At 44.0% G+C, this 17,442-nt stretch overlaps 1 protein-coding gene across 3 annotated transcripts in view; it reads left to right on the forward strand.

The window, feature by feature from the left end:
• Positions 1-17,442, forward strand: part of slc10a7 (solute carrier family 10 member 7) — a 449,575-nt gene that overhangs the window by 342,008 nt on the left and 90,125 nt on the right. For all 3 annotated transcript variants that reach the window (XM_072496104.1, XM_072496103.1, XM_072496105.1), the window contains 3 exons: positions 13,064-13,229; positions 15,467-15,518; positions 17,292-17,365. In XM_072496104.1, the coding sequence (XP_072352205.1) occupies positions 13,064-13,229; positions 15,467-15,518; positions 17,292-17,365 (292 nt within the window). The remainder of the gene's footprint in view (positions 1-13,063; positions 13,230-15,466; positions 15,519-17,291; positions 17,366-17,442) is intronic.

The raw sequence follows: 17,442 nt of genomic DNA on the forward strand, positions 1-17,442 counted from the left end.
AATGCAAAGTTTTGTGGGTTCTCTCGGAGTGGCAAAATCACTTCTAGGTCGAGTCCTGGTGGAGTCGCCAATAGTGTTGCTCTTTTTAATGAGTGGAATACTATCCCACCAGCGTCCCCAATAATGTTGCCAATCGGCACCGGAGTCGCCAATAATGTTGCCAAATTAACTAGATATGGCAGTTATTAATGATATTGCTTTTCAGAGTCGCCAGGTATCAAATGATACCACCACAAGGCTTTACCGGATATCGATCAAAGACCAAACAACCAGTTAGTCAGTTCAAGTTCAAAGATAGTTTATTTATACACAAGGATTACTTCGACATGCAGCATAAAGCACAATAAGTTAAAATACACCTAACAACTACAATAGCCTATACTTAACTTCAGGGCATCCGGCTCTTTGCAAATGAACAAGGCCTTTGTTCGGATCTTGCATGGCTGGGTAGAAGAAGTGGCTTTGTTTCTGCTGTACTCATTCGTCTGGTAGCAGTCGTTGGTCTTGAACTTATCTTCTGATCATAATGCTATACTTGGTTTTAGGCGTAGGCACACACAGGCTCTGAGTGCGCCTGAGCCCTGGGTTGGCCATAATTCCCATGGTCCTTTGCAGGTAGCCATCTGAGATGGCTACACCATGGGGAACCAGGGACTCGCGTTTCCGTTCAACCAGCTGCACCTGTCGAGGCCGGTGAGGCCAGCTCACCTGTTGTTTAAGTGGTACCTCCTGAGGCGGCACCAACTGTTGACCACGCGATCATGTGCGATCCTCTGGCAGGGCTACGGAGGTCCTAAAGGACCCGGAGGTCTCCTAACCGATTGACTTTTTGATGGACTCTCTTTCCCCTGGTGTCTCTGTTAACATTTGTAACATCTGTATGTAGTTTGTAAGGTAGTTGTAGTAAGGGATTAAGGGGTGAGATGTGATAATACAGCCCCTTTAAAGGGACAGGCACCACAGACCACGTGACCAGCTCAGGGTCAATTGTACGGGAACGTGTAAACTCTGGCCAAACATGAGTTTGCACAGGGCCCTGAGTGCAGGAACCCAGGCATTGTGGACTAGAGAGTCAAATTGTTAAGACCTGTTTTATTGTGTTCTGTGCCTGTTACTTAAGTGCCTTTGTCTTTTATCAATATATACCTTTATTCACTGCTGGAAGCTCTAATATATGTCTCAAACCACCATAAACCTCATCCTCACCAACCTGCCTACCGCCGATGCATCTGTCCATGATAGCCTCGGTAGGAGTGATCGCTACACAGTCCTTGTGGATACAAAGTCCCATCTTTGTATTGAGGATACCCTCCATCGTGTTATGTGACACTATCACCATGCTAAATGGGATAGACTGCATACAGATCTGGCAATTCAAGATTGAGCATCCATGAGGTGCTGTGGGCCATCAGAAGTGATAGAATTGTACTCAAGAACAATCTGTAACCTCAATATCCCCCACTCTACCATTTCCACTGAACCAGGGGAATCAACCCTGGTTCAACACCAGGCTTACCAAAAAATGAGATGTCATAAAATCCCCTAACAACAACTCTTTTACTCTTGCACCTATCCAAAATCCCTCTACCTATCTGCTCCTCTATCTCTTGCTAGCGGTTGGATGTCTGGAAATAAATCCCCAACATTGTTATTGTCCCCTTCCTGGCCTGACCTCTACCCAGATTGCCTCATTGTGTGAGCCCTCCGAGGAATCCTCCCACAGTACGGCTATAATATTCTCCTTAACCAGTAATGCAACCCCGCCCTTTTTTTACATCCCCTTCTATCTCTCCTGGAGCATCTATATCCTCCAAAGTTCAGCTGCCAATCCTGCCCTTCCTTTAACCACGTTTCTGTGATAGCCACAAGGGACTGGTTTAGCGCAGGGCTAGATAGCTGGCTTGTAAAGCAGACCAAGGCAGGCCAGCAGCATGGTTCAATTCCCGTACCAGCCTCCCCGAACAAGCGCCAGAATGTGGCGACTAGGGGCTTTTCACAGTAACTTCATTTGAAGCCTACTTGTGACAAGCGATTTTCATTTCATTTTTCATTTCATCATAGTTCCAAGTGCTAATCAATGCTCTAGGTTCATCTGCCTTACCTGCTATACTTCAGACGTTGAAACAAATACACTTCAGACCACTCTTTGAGCAGACATGGTGATGTTGTTCTCTTACTTCTGTTCTCTATTTATCCTTCAGTTATTCCACCTTCTAAGCTAGCACTCTGGTTCCCACTCCCTTGCCATGCTCGTTTAAATCCTCCCGAGTGACTCCAGCAAACCTCTCAGCCAGGATATTGGGGCCCCTCCAGTTTAGATGCAACATGTCCTTCTTGTAAAAGTCCTGCCTGCCGAGGAAGAGATCCCAATGGTCCAGAAATCTGAAATCCTCCCTCCCACACCACCAGTTCAGCCACATATTTAGCTGCTCTATCCGCCTATTTCTAGTCTCACTGGCACATGGCACAGGGTGTAATTTAAATTAATCTAGAATTGTGCAGTGTAGGTTAACAAGGGCTGCCCCACCCACTCACATAACTGGCTGTCAGTCACTTTCAATCTACCTTGATCTAAAAGCAGGTGGGGGAGGGGAGTCAACTCCGGCCAATTTAAAAAGAGCAACTTGTAAACTCACTCCCAGTGAGCCAGAGAAGACACAGCCAGAGTGAGACAGCAAAGAGTGAGTTTGGGAATTTGAATCTAGGTGGGAATTGAATCAAATCAGTCAGTCAGCTCCTTTTAAATTTCAGGAGTTTAAATTAATTTAAATTAATCTAGTATTGTGCAGTGTAGATTAACAAGGGCTGCCCCACCCACTCACAACTGGTTGGCAGTTAAGTGTCAGTCACTTTAAATCTACCTTGATCTAAAAGCAGGTGGGGGAGGGGAGTCAACTCAGGCCAATTTAAAAAGAGCAACTTGTAAACTCACTCCCAGTGAGTTCTCCCAGTGAGCCAGGAAAGACACAGCCAGAGTGAGACAGCAAAGAGTGAGTTTGGGAATTTGAATCTAGGTGGGAATTGAATCAAATCAAATAAGTAAGTCAGCTCCTTTAAAATTTCAGGAGTTTAAATTAATTTAAATTAATCTAGAGTTGTGCAGTATAGGTTAACAAGGGCTGCCCCACCCACTCACATAACTGGTTGGCAGTTAAGTGTCAGTCACTTTAAAACTACCTTGATTTAAAAGCAGGTGGGGGAGGGGAATCAACTCAGGCCAATTTAAAAAGAGCAACTTGTAAACTCACTCCCAGTGAGCCAGAGACGACACAGCCAGAGTGAGACAGCAAAGAGTGAGTTTGGGAATTTGAATCGAGGTGGGAATTCGAAGCTGGGTGGGGAGGAAGTGCTTTTTCTCCCTGGTAAGTGACTGGTAAGTAGTGTTTCTGTCTTCTTTTCTTTTCATTGGTATATTTATTTATTTTTTCTTCGTTGTTTTTTTTTGGGGGGGGGGAATTGTAGTTGTTGAAGTTAACCAAAGGTTTAAGACACGGCAGGAGATCTCAGACCCGTGTCATGCTCCTCGTGTGCGATGTGGGAGCTCAGGGACACATTCACTGTCCCTGGCTCCTTCACATGCCAGAAGTGTGTCCAGTTGCAGCTCCTGTTAGACCGCTTGACGGCTCTGGAGCTGCGAATGGACTCACTTTGGAGCGTCCGCGATGCTGAGGACGTTGTGGATAGCACGTTTAGCGAGTTGGTCACACCGCAGGTGAAAGGTACTGAGGGAGATAGAAAATGGGTGACCAAAAGACAGAGCAAGTGTAGGAAGGCCGTGCAGGTGTCCCCTGCGGTCATCTCCCTGCAAAACAGCTATACCACTTTGGATACTGTTGAGTGAGATGGCTCACCAGGGGAAGGCAGCAGCAGCCAGGTTCATGGCACCGTGGCTGGCTCTGCTGCGCAGCTGGGCAGGAAGAAGAATGGCAGGGCTATAGTGATAGGGGACTCCCATCGTGAGGGGAATAGACAGGTGGTTCTGCGGACGCAATCGAGACTCCCGGATGGTATGTTGCCTCCATGGTGCATGGGTCAAGGATGTCTCTGAGCGGCTGCAGTACATTCTGGGGGGGAGGGTGAACAGCCAGCTGTCGGGGGTGCACATTGGCACCAACGATATAGGTAAAAAAAACAGGACGAGGTTCTACAAGCTGAATTCAGGGAGTTAGGAGTTAAACTTAAAAGTAGGACCTCAAAGGTTGTTATCTCAGGATTGCTACCAGTGCCACGAGCTAGTCAGAGTAGGAATGTCAGGATAGATAGGATGAATGCGTGGCTCGAGAGATGGTGCAAGAGGGAGGGATTCAAATTCCGGACGGTCTGCACCTGGGCAGGACTGGAACCGATGTCTGAGGGGGGGTGTTTGCTCGAGCTGTTGGGGAGAGTTTAAACTAATGTGGCAGGGGGATGGGAACCGATGCAGGAAGTTGGAAGGTAGTAAAACAAGGGCAGAAACAAAAGGCAGTAAGGGGGAAAGTGTAAGGCAGAGAAGCCATAGTCAAAAATCAAAAAGGGCAACAGTACAAGGTACAGTGACTGAGGGGAGCTCAGTGAATAGGACCAGGAATACTAAAAGGAATAAAACTGGAAGTAAAAACGTTAATATAAGCGACGCGGCAGGTTGTTTCATGAAGGTATGGGGACAACGACAAGGAAAATTAGGAGAAAAGTTAAGAGGAAATATAATTTAGGAGAGGTTACTGATCGAGGTGTTAAGATTCAGAACAGAGGTAAAAAAAACAACATAAGTGTACTTTACCTGAATGCCTGTAGTATTCGGTATAAGGTAAATGAGTTGATGGCGCAAATCATCGTGAATGACTATGATTTAGTGGCCATTACTGAAAGAAGGTTAAAGGATGGTCACGAATGGGAGTTAAATATCCAAGGGTATCAAACTGGGTAGCACGGTAGCATTGTGGATAGCACAATTGCTTCACTGCTCCAGGGTCCCAGGTTCGATTCCTGACTTGGGTCACTGTCTGTGCGGAGTCTGCATATCCTCCCCGTGTGTGCGTGGGTTTCCTCCGGGTGCTCCGGTTTCCTCCCACAGTCCAAAGATGTGCGGGTTAGGCGGATTGGCCATGATAAATTGCCCTTAGTGTCCAAAATTGCCCTTAGTGTTGGGTGGGGTTACTGGGTTATGGGGATAGGGTAGAGGTGTGGACCTTGGGTAGGGTGCTCTTTCCAAGGGCCAGTGCAGACTCGATGGGCCGCATGGCCTCCTTCTGCACTATAAATTCTATGATCAAAACTATTCAGAAGGACAGAGTGGATGGTAAGGGAGGTGGTGTAGCTCTGTTAATTAAGGATGACATCCGGGCAATACTAAGGGATGACATCGGTGCTATGGAGGATAAGGTTGAATCCATTTGAGTGGAAATCAGGAATAGTAAGGCGAAAAAGTCACTGATAGGAGTAATCTATAGGCCACCAAATAGTAACATTATGGTGGGGCAGGCAATAAACACGGCAAAAAACTCCTTCTGCACTGTAAATTCTATGAAATAACTGATGCATGTAGAAATGGTACAGAAGTTATCATGGGGGATTTTAATCTACATGTCGATTGGTTTAACCAGGTCGATCAAGGCAGCCTTGAGGGGGAGTTTATAGAATGTATCCGCGATAGTTTCTTAGAACAGTATGTAATAGAACCTATGAGGGAACAAGCGGTCCTAGATCTGGTCCTGTGTAATGAGACAGGATTGATTCAGGATCTCATAGTTAGGGATCCTCTCGGAAGGAGCGATCACAATATGGTGGAATTTAAAACACAGATGGAGGGTGAGAAGGTAAAATCAAACACAAGTGTTTTGTGCTTAAATAAAGGAGATTACAATGGGATGAGAGAAGAACTAGCTAAGGTAGACTGGGAGCAACAAAGGAGATTACAATGGGATGAGAGAAGAACTAGCTAAGGTAGACTGGGAGCAAAGACTTTATAGTGAAACAGTTGAGGAACAGTGGAGAACCTTCCAAGTGATTTTTCACAGTGCTCAGCAAAGGTTTATACCAACTAAAAGGAAGGATGGTAGAAGGAGGGAAAATCGACCGTGGATATCTAAGGAAATAAGGGAGAGTATCAAATTGAAGGAAAAAGCATACAAAATAGCAAAGATTAGTGGGAGACTAGAGGACTGGGAAATCTTTAGGGGGCAACAGAAAGCTACTAAAAAAGCTATGAAGAAGAGTAAGCTAGATTATGAGAGTAAACTTGCTCAGAATATAAAAACAGATAGTAAAAGTTTCTACAAATATATTAAACAAAAAAGAGTGGCTAAGGTAAATATTGGTCCTTTAGAGGATGAGAAGGGAGATTTAATAATGGGGGATGAGGAAATGGCTGAGGAACTGAACAGGTTTTTTGGGTCGGTCTTCACAGTGGAAGACTCAAATAACATGCCAGTGACTGATGGAAATGAGGCTTTGACAGGTGAGGACCTTGAGAGGATTGTTATCACTAAGGAGGTAGTGATGGGCAAGCTAATGGGGCTAAAGGTAGACAAGTCTCCTGGACCTGATGGAATGCATCCCAGAGTGCTAAAAGAGATGGCGAGGGAAATTGCAAATGCACTATTGATAATTTACCAAAATTCACTAGACTCTGGGGTGGTCCCGGCGGATTGGAAATTAGCAAACGTGACACCGCTGTTGAAAAAAGGAGGTAGGCAGAAAGCGGGTAATTATAGGCCAGTGAGCTTAACTTCGGTAGTAGGGAACATGCTGGAATCTATCATCAAGGAAGAAATAGCGAGGCATCTGGATGGAAATTGTCCCATTGGGCAGACGCAGCATGGGTTCATAAAGGGCAGGTCGTGCTTAACTAATTTAGTGGAATTTTTTGAGGACATTACTAGTGCGGTAGATAACGGGGAGCCAATGGATGTGGTATATCTGGATTTCCAGAAAGCCTTTGACAAGGTGCCACACAAAAGGTTGCTGCATAAGATAAAGATGCATGGCATTGAGGGTAAAGTAGTAGCATGGATAGAGGATTGGTTAATTAATAGAAAGCAAAGAGTGGGGATTAATGGGTGTTTCTCTGGTTGGCAATCAGTAGCTAGTGGTGTCCCTCAGGGATCAGTGTTGGGCCCACAATTGTTCACAATTTACATCGATGATTTGGAGTTGGGGACCAAGGGCAATGTGTCCAAGTCTGCAGACAACACTAAGATGAGTGGTAAAGCAAAAAGTGCAGAGGATACTGGATGTCTGCAGAGGGATTTGGATAGGCTAAGTGAATGGGCTAGGGTCTGACAGATGGAATACAATGTTGACAAATGTGAGGTTATCCATTTTGGTAGGAATAACAGCAAAAGGGATTATTATTTAAATGATAAAATATTAAAACATGCTGCTGTGCAGAGAGACTTGGGTGTGCAAGTGCATGAGTCGCAAAAAGTTGGTTTGCAGGTACAACAGGTGATTAAGAAGGCAAATGGAATGTTGTCCTTCATTGCTAGAGGGATGGAGTTTAAGAGTAGGGAGGTTATGCTGCAATTGCATAAGGTGTTAGTGAGGCCACACCTGGAGTATTGTGTTCAGTTCTGTTCCCCTTACTTGAGAAAGGACGTACTGGCACTGGAGGGTGTGCAGAGGAGATTCACTAGGTTAATCCCAGAACTGAAGAGGTTGGATTACGAGGAGAGGTTGAGTAGACTGGGACTGTACTCGTTGGAATTTAGAAGGATGAGGGGGGATCTTATAGAAACATATAAAATTATGAAGGGAATAGATAGGATAGATGCGGACAGGTTGTTTCCACTGGCGGGTGAAAGCAGAACTAGGGAGCATAGCCTCAAAATAAGGGGAAGTAGATTTAGGACTGAGTTTAGGAGGAACTTCTTCACCCAAAGGGTTGTGAATCTATGGAATTCCTTGCCCAGTGAAGCAGTCGAGGCTCCTTCATTAAATGTTTTTAAGATAACGATAGATAGTTTTTTGAAGAATAAAGGGATTAAGGGTTATGGTGTTCGGGCCAGAAAGTGGAGCTGAGTCCACAAAAGAGCAGCCATGATTTCATTGAATGGTGGAGCAGGCTCGAGGGGCCAGATGGCCTACTCCTGCTCCTAGTTCTTATGTTAATCCTGAGATTATAACCTTGGAGGTCCTGCTTTTTAGCTTACTTCCTAACTCGCTGAACTCCTCCCAAAGGACCTCATCGCTCTTCCTGCCTATGTAATTAGTACCTATGTGCACGATGGCCTCTGGCTGTTCCTCCTTCAAGATGTCCTGTTTCCATTCTGAGGCATCCTTGACCCTGGCACCAGGGAGGCAACATGGAATCCTGGAGTCTCTTTCACATCCACAGAAGTGCCTATCTGTGCCCCTTACTATAGAGTCCCCGTTTAATTATAACTGCCCTGCTGAGCAACAGAGACAGTTGTGGTGCCTCTGTTCTGGCTGCTGTTGTTTTCCCCTGATAGGCTGTCATCCCCCCCCCAAAAAACAGTATCTGAAGCGGTATACTTGTTAGCGAGCGGGACAACCACAGGGGAATCCTGCACTGACTATCAGTCCTTTGTAGCGGTAACCCATCTGTCTGCCTGCATCTTGGATGTGACTAGGTCTCTATCACTGCTATCTATGACACTTTCTGCCACCTGCCTGCTCCTAAGTGCTTCTAACTGCTGTTCCAACCAAACCACACAGTCTGTGAGGAGCTGCCATTGGTTACACTTCCTGCAGATGTAGTCGACTGCAATGCTGGAAGTGTCACAAATCTCCCACATCTCACAGTGAGTGACATTTAAGCACTAGTTAATTAATTTGAAAGAAATACTTATTAGAAATACTTATTAAATTGTTATTAGATTAAGTTACAATTAGTTATATGGTCCTTGGCGTTAAATGTCTATTGTTAAATTAAATACTAATCCCCGCCCTCGGGTTTAGTTACTCCTCTACCGAGTTAATTAATTTGTTTTTTAAATTAAAAAATTTTTTTCAACACAGATTCCCCTATCAGCCAATCAGGTCACAATTTTACTGACATCAGTTCTCAGCGCCCCCCCCCCCCTCCCCCCCCCCCCCCCCCCCCCCACACACACACACACAAATACAGACGCAAATACCACTTACCTTCCCAGTCTGCACTCCGGATTTCTCCTGCTCAGCTCCACTCCCAATCTGATGGACTTTCAAACCTTACCTGCTACTCACCAATCATCTCTCTCTTGTAGTCACTTGCAACAGGGCAAGGCCACTCGGGAAATTTGAGTGTTACAAATCAAGGGATAAAAAGCACCTCTTCCCACCCAGTCTCGAATTTCCACCTAGCTTCAAATTCCCGGCTCCCAAACTCACTCTTTGATGTGTCTCACTCTGGTGTCCTCTCTGTCTCACTGGGAGTGAGCTTCAAATCCCCTTGTTAAATAGGCTGAATTGGCTGGGATTCACACCTTGTAATCTTCAATGTGTCTCACTCTGGATGTGTGCTTTCTGTCTCAGTGGGAAAGTGCAGAGCCAAATAATTTCACAACCAACAGATCAGGTCTAACCTCTGCAGTCCTGCCATATCCAGTCGTGAATGGTGGTGGACAGTTAAACAAGTCACTGCAGGAGGAGGCTACACAAATATTCCCATCCTCATCGATGGAGGAGCCCAGAACATCAGGGCAAAAGATCAGGCTGAAGCACTCGCAACAATCTGAAGCCAGAAGTGCCAAGTGGATGATCCACCTTGGCCTCCTCCAGAGGTCCTCAGCATCACAGATGTTAGTCATCAATCAACTCGATTCACTCCACATGATATCAGGAAATGGCTGAAGGCACTGGATACTGCGGAGGCTATGGAGCTGGATAATATTCTGGTAATAGTACAAGACTTGTACTCCAGAACTTGCCGCGCCACTAGCCGAGCTGTTCCAGTGCAGCTACAACACTGGCATCCACCCGGCAATGTGAAAGTTGCCTAGGTGTGTCCTGTACACAAGAAACAGGACAAATTCAACCCAGCCAATAACTTCCCCATCAGTCTACTCTCGATCATCAGTAAAGTGATGAAACGGGTCATCAACAATACTATCAAGCCGAAATTGCTTCGCAACAGCCTACTCACTGACGCTCAGTTTGGATTCTGCCTGGGTCCCTCAGCTCCTGACCTCATTACAGTCTTGGTTCAAACATGGAAAAAAAGAGCTGAATTCCAGAGGTGAGGTGAGAATGACTGCCCTTGACCCCATGGCAGCATTTGACCAAGTATAGTATTAAGAAGTCCTCGCAAAACTGGGGTCATTGACAATCGGGGAAAGTCCACTGCTGGTTGGAGTCCTATCTGCCACAAAGAAGATGCAGGTTAATCATCTCAGTTCCAGGACATCATTGCAGGAGTTCCTCAGGATAGTATATGAGATCCAACCATCTTCAGCTGCTTCATTAATTACTTTCCTTCCATCACATGATCAGAGATGGGGATGTTTTTGCTGATGACTGCTCGATGACTCAGATACTGAAGCAGTTCATGACCAAATGCAACAAGATCTGGACAAGATCCAGGCTTGGGCTGACAAGTGCAAGTAACATTCAAGCCACACAAGTGCCGGGCAATGACTATCTTCAACGAGACAGAGCCAAACCATCGCCCCTTGACACTTAGTGGCATTACCATCGCTGAATCCCCCACTATCATAATAAAGATTATTATTATTATCAGCATCCTGGGGTGGCCAATGACCAGAAACGGTTAGAGGCTAGGAATCCTGCAGCGAGTAACTCATCTGACTCCCCAACGCCTGTCCACATCTACAAGGCACAAGTCAGGATTCTGTTGGAATATTCTCCACTTGCCTGGATGAGTGCTGCTCCAACAACACTCAAGAAATTCAATACCATCCAGGACAAACCAGCCTGCTTGATTGGTACCCCTGCCACAAGCATTCACTCCCTCCAACACCAATTCACATTAGCAGCAGTGTGTACCATCTACAAGATGCACTACAGGAATTCACCAAGAGTCCTTAGGCAGCACCTTCCAATCCCACGACAGTACCGTCTGGTAGGACAAGGGCAGCAGATGCAAGGGAACACCGCCACCATACGCACCCCTCCAAGTCACTCACCATCCTGACTTGGAAATATATCACCTTCACTGTCACTGGGTCAAAATCCTGGAACTACTTCCCGAACAGCATTATGGGTGTACCTACACTTCAGTGACTGCAGCGGTTTAAGAAGTCATCTCACCACCACCTTCTCAAGGACAACTAGGGATGGACAATAAATGTTGATGTAGCCAGCGAGGTCCACATCCCCATCTGACCAACCCTGATCACCCGACCCTTCTGGCCCCCACCACCTGATCCGACCTGACGACACTCGACCTGACAGTCCCTCCCGACCTGGCCTGAGTACCGCACATACCCCCTCTACCCAGCTACCAGCCACCGAGCTACCACCTTTCCCAGCTACCTACCTACCAGTCTAAAATGCTGCATCCTACCCATTCACTCAATCATTCCTTCATCCAGAGAATCCCTACAGTGCAGAAGGAGGTCAGTCAGTCCATCGAGTCTGCACTGACTCTCCAAAAGAGCGCTCTAACTAGTCCCACTCCTCTGCCCTATCCCCCTTACCCCATGCATTGATCATGGTCAATCCACCTATCCTGCACACCTTTGGACGTGGGAGGAAACCCATGCAGACTTTAGGAGAAGGTGCAAACTCCACACAGTCACCCAAGGCCAAAATGGAACCCAAGTCCCTGGCACTATGAGGTAGCAGTGCTAACCACTGTGTCACCATGCCGTCCACTCAGTTCACTCACACACTCATTCACTAACACACTGAGAAACCTGTAGCCATAAAAATGTACCACAATACAGTAGTTAGTGCCATATAAAGGGAACACGGTTTCTGCGCTTATTTGCTTCATTTCTTGTGGGGATTCTGGCGCTGACAGAGTTCTTCAGATTCCTCCATCGGAAGTCAAAGCCTTTTCAGCCTATGCAGGTTTCAACCTGATCAGAGTTGGAATCAGGGACTCCAAATCCAACTGGAAGTTTTGGACCAATATTGTTGATGTTATTTTTGTATTCTTCGTACTGTGTATTGACCTTAAATCTATGTACACTGTAATGCAGTTGCATAAAATCTGCATGCAATCTGAAACAATATTTGTACTCACCACAAAAGAATTCTTGTTTAATTGTTGAAAGATTTTCATCACAAACCTTGAATGTTTCTGACATGAATGACATTTATTCCCAGAATAAATGACTTTGATCTCAGTTTCAATGCCACATAGTAATATTACTTTGGAGCCAATTTTGCATACTGTATCTTGGTAAATTGTTAGCATTTGTTAAAGTCCAAAAGATACCTAAAACCCTTATTAGTTCAAACATTTAGGGAATAATGTTTATCAACATTTTTGACTGTGTTGATAATCTGTATTACTTCATTTTGGTTAGCTTATCAGTGATCATGCTGATATTCTAAAAAGTTTTGAGTGCCATTTATGTTTACATTTATAGTTCGATTGGATATTCAGAGATTAAATTATTTAAACTCCCACAACACATGTACTTTAGATTTTGAAGCATGAGTTATAATTTAATTAGAAACTTGTGGTACAATGCTAGTTATTTAAATATTAAAATGTTCTAAGGATCACTTTCTATTATCCACATTTATGAAATTCCATAAGATGTCAGATATTTCAAGTTCCCAAGATAAGCTTAAAATTGTTTGTTGATTGAGAAGAATACTCAGTAATCGCATGTATTCATTTATGTTAATAGAGAATGCAAATTTGAGGGAAGCTTAATGGACATATCTCAGTGACAGCTAGCAAAGAGCATTTGCCATGATTAAGGATAAATTTGAATCTAGTTGAAAATGTGCTCTCATTTGAGCTCCCCAACGGAAGTTCCACTAAAAATGTTAAATTCCCCAGAAGAATAGCTATGCAGCTGGAAAGCTTTGAAATCCACTGGGGACACCAACTGAATTATTCCATTCCCATAAAATGCCACTGTGCTGTCATATTTATTTTGTGATGCCCAACTTGACTTGCATAACCTTCCACAAGATAAACTGATGATTTTCTTTTTCCCTACAGATTTTACGAAGATACATCAAGGATTGGCTTGAAAGGAAGAAGCCCCCATTTGGAGTTATCAGCAGTTGTGTGCTTCTTATGATCATATATTCAACATTTTGTGATACTTTCTCCAATCCGAAGATTGACCTAGATACCTTTAGTCTGATAATAATTGTTCTTATAAGTAAGTAATGAATAAGATTTACTCACACTTTATGATAAGGTATCTTTGTTACTGTCAAGCACATCACTGACAGCTATTCCAGGATTAGATCCCGTAGTAGGTTATATGAAATCTGTGACTTTTCTAGTGGTTAATCAGTGCAAAATCTTCAATACTCTTTTTCTTTTATTACTTTCTTACAGCAAAACTGCGAGCCATGCCTCTGAAAACTGCAGATGAAATGTGAAAGGAATTAACTTTATTTTCCTTAGCGGGATCGTGGAGTCCACATACATAGATCACTCAAAGTTGCCACCCAGGTTGATAGGGTTGTTAAGAAGGCTACTACTATTAACGGGGATTGAATTTAAGAGCCGCAAGGTTTTGCTGCAGATTTATAAAACCCTAGTTAGACCACACTTGGAATATTGTGTCCAGTTCTGATTGCCTCATCATAGGAAGGATGTGGATGCTTTGGAGCGGGTGCAGAGGAGATTTACCAGGATGCTGCCTGGACTGGAGGGCATGTCTTATGAAGAAAGGTTGAGGGAGCTAGGACTTTTCTCACTGGAGAGAAGAAGGCAGAGAGGTGACTTGATAGAGGTGTACAAGATGATGAGAGGCATGGGTAGGGTCGATAGCCAGAGACTTTTCCCCAGGGCAGAAATGGCTGTCACGGGGAACATAATTTTAAGGTGATTAGAGGAAGGTATGGGGAGATGTCAGAGGTAGGTTCTTTACACAGAGAATGGTGGGTGTGTGGAATGCACTGCCGGCAGAGGTGGTGGAGTCAGAGTCATTAGGGACATTTAAGCGACTCTTGGACAGGCACATGGACAGCAGTAAATTGAGGGGGTGTAGGTTAGGTTGATCTTAGATTAGGATAAGTGGTCGGCACAACATCGCTGGCTAAAGGGCCTGTACTATACTGTACAGTTCTATGTCCTAAGTTACGAATCATGAATTATAAGTTTCTTTCGAATGTTCAGAAAGCCTTAACAGATGGGCTCACCGGAAACAAGTAAACTAGAACAATCTTTAACAGCGGAAGAGAAAATACACTTTTTTGCATGATTTATTTTGTTTTGATAGATTTTTAAGTTCTTCCCTCTCCTAGGACAGCGGTCATTCATGTTGAGATAGTTTCTTGGATGTCAACAACCCTTCCCTCCCTCACTAAGTGGCATATGTTCATGCTAACCTAGTTGACGGATTGACATTACTTCATATTATTTATATTAACTCATACTGGTGACCCAAAGTGTTGTCCACGTTCTTTGTGTTCAAGTTTACAATAAAACATCAAAGTATTCCAGCCATTGGGATACAGGACACCAATAATCGAGGCTGATGCTCTCTATATAATCTGCAGTTACCAGCTCGAGTTACTGGATAGTCAGGAGCAAGTGGCTGATCGTTTTCCCTGCCCCAGTCCAGATACACTGAGGCCATTTGTAACGCTCCCTTTTGATATCGGCTAACAGTCAGAGGATTCAACCTGAAAACAGTCAGCTTTATTTAACAGGAAATGTTTCTTCTCTCTTTTTCAAATAGTTCCTTTCTTTTCCAATGATTGTCATTTAAAATTTTGTTTTTTAACACAGGATTTATGTTTCTTATTAAATCAATTTAAATTGTGAACTACAGTGACAGAAGCCACGTTGCTTCCAGTCTAAAAATTAATTCCACTATTACAAATCCAATTTTTCATGCACATTATTTCATGCATATAATATCATACAGGGTTAATAATTTTATGTGTTTATCTAACTATAACTATAACTCAAATTGCAGTTTAAGAAGAATAACTGAGGGTCCAAGTAGCTGGGGTCCTGTTGATTGCCAAATATGTTTTTTTTGTTTGAACTACTTCATGTGACTGGTTAAATATCCACTCAACATTGTATTTTGCTAAGTCACATTTGAATATTCTAGACATTGAAAAAATATAGAGTAGAATATTATATTGCTGTTCAATATTCAGACATAGTACTCACAATTGCAGTAATAAAATTGCAAGTAGCAATGGATAACTTTAAATTTTAATGTCATTGTGCTTCTTCAAACTTTATATTTGACGTTTGAAAAATTTGACAATTAACTTACGATGCAGGAAATATTATATTTAAACATCATATAAGATAAATGTATCTTCATAGTTATTCAGGGTCTGTCCCAAATGCATTGCAAACTGCATGCACTTTAAAAATATGTTTATTATTGTTGCTTGCTAAATATTATTTTTCTTTTTCTTTTAGTACTTTTCCTTCAGCTGAGTTTCATGTTTTTAACTTTTATCATTTCTACAAGGTAGGTAATTACATTTTGTATGAATAGTCTTATATATTTTACTGTATCGGCATTCTAAAATATAATACGGGTATTACAATATTTACATTAAAAAATAACCAAAAAGAATTTGTTTAAATAAATGTATGTTCTTTTTAAAAAAATATTTTTTATTCTCCTTTTTCACATTTTCTCCCAAATTTACACCCACCAACAATAAACAATAATCAGTAACAAATATGTCTATCCCCATATCAATAACAACGATCCCATCCTCCCACCAAACCCCAAACATTAGCCTGCATGTTCACGCAAACAAATGACAAAAAGGAATTAGGGATCACCCATAGTCGCCATTAACACACACAGCCCCCAACCACCCGCCCAACTAATGTTCAATGTTATCCAGTTCTTGAAAGTGCATAATGAATAATGCCCATGAATTGTAAAACCCCTCCATCCTTCCCCTCAGTTCAAACTTAACCTTCTCAAGAGTCAAGAATTCCAACAGGTCCCCCCGCCACGCCAGGGCACAGGGTGGAGAGGTTGCTCTCCAACCTATCAGGATCCGCCTTCGGACGATCAACGAGGCGAAGGCTACAACATCTGCCTCTGCACCCGTTTCCAACCCTGGCTGGTCCGACACCCCGAATATGGCCTCCCGGGGGTCCGGGTCCAGTTTCACGTGCACCACTTTAGAAATTACCCTAAAAACCTCCTTCCGGTAATCCTCTAGCTTTGGACAGGACCAAAACAATGTACGTGATTAGCGCCCCCCCCCCCCCCCCCCCCCCCCCCCGCAACGTTCACACACATCTTCTACTCCTTCAAAGAATCGGCTCATCCTCGCCCTCATGAGGTGTGCTCTGTATACCCCTTCAGCTGTATCAGCCCCAACCTCGCGCACGAGGTGGAGGCATTCACTCTTCGGAGCACCTCACACCAGAAGTCCTCCTCCAAATCCTCTCCCAACTCTTCCTCCCACTTTGTTTTGATCCCTTCCCGTGGTGCCTTCTCCTCTTCCAAATTAGCTCCATAAACCGCTTACACTACCCTCTTCTCCAGTCCCCTTGTCGTCAGCACCTCCTCCAGCAATGTGGAGGCTGGCTCCACCGGGAAGCTCTGTATCTCCTTTCTGGCAAAATTTCAAACCTGCATGTATCTAAACATTTCCCCCTTCTCCAGCCCATACTTCGCTTCCAGCTCCTTCAGCCCTGCAAACCGATCCCTAAGAAACAAATCTTTTAGTGTCTTAATCCCCTTCTCCCATTTCCGAAAATTTCCATCCCACTTCCCTGGCTCAAATCTGTGGTTGCCCCAAATCGGCATTTTTCTTGACCCTGCCCCAACCCGAAGTGTTGGCGAAACTGCCTCACTATTCTCAATGAAGCTATTATTACCGGACTCCCTGAGTATTTCCCCGGGGCCATCGGGAGCGGCGCTGTTGCTAGTGCTTTCAATCCCGACCCCCTGCACAAACTCTCCTCTATTCTGACTCACTGGAATCAACCCCTCTGACCCAGCTCCGCACCTTCTCCACATTTGCCACCCAGTAGTAATAAAGCAGGTTCGGAAGACCCAAACCCCCTGCCTGCCTTCCCCTTTGTAGCAGCACCTTTCTAACTCTGGCCACCTTCCCTCCCCATATGAACAAAAAAAAAGCCTTTGGCAGGAAAATCGGCAGGCATTGAAAAATAAACAGAAATCGCGGCAACACGTTCACTTTAACCGCCTGTATCCGACCCGCCAGTGACAAAGAAATGAACGTATATTCAACTGCTCTTTTTCTTTCAGAAAAAAATCAGGTTTCACAGCCGCAGACACAGTTGCCATTATGTTCTGTTCAACACATAAATCACTGACTCTTGGTAAGTAATATAATCTATTGTTAAATGATGTTTTCAGTTTCAGAATTTCAACAATTTGTTTATAATGACCAGATCAG

The sequence above is a fragment of the Scyliorhinus torazame genome, chromosome 3, assembly GCF_047496885.1.
Source record: "Scyliorhinus torazame isolate Kashiwa2021f chromosome 3, sScyTor2.1, whole genome shotgun sequence".
In the NCBI taxonomy this organism is placed as follows: Eukaryota; Metazoa; Chordata; class Chondrichthyes; order Carcharhiniformes; family Scyliorhinidae; genus Scyliorhinus; species Scyliorhinus torazame.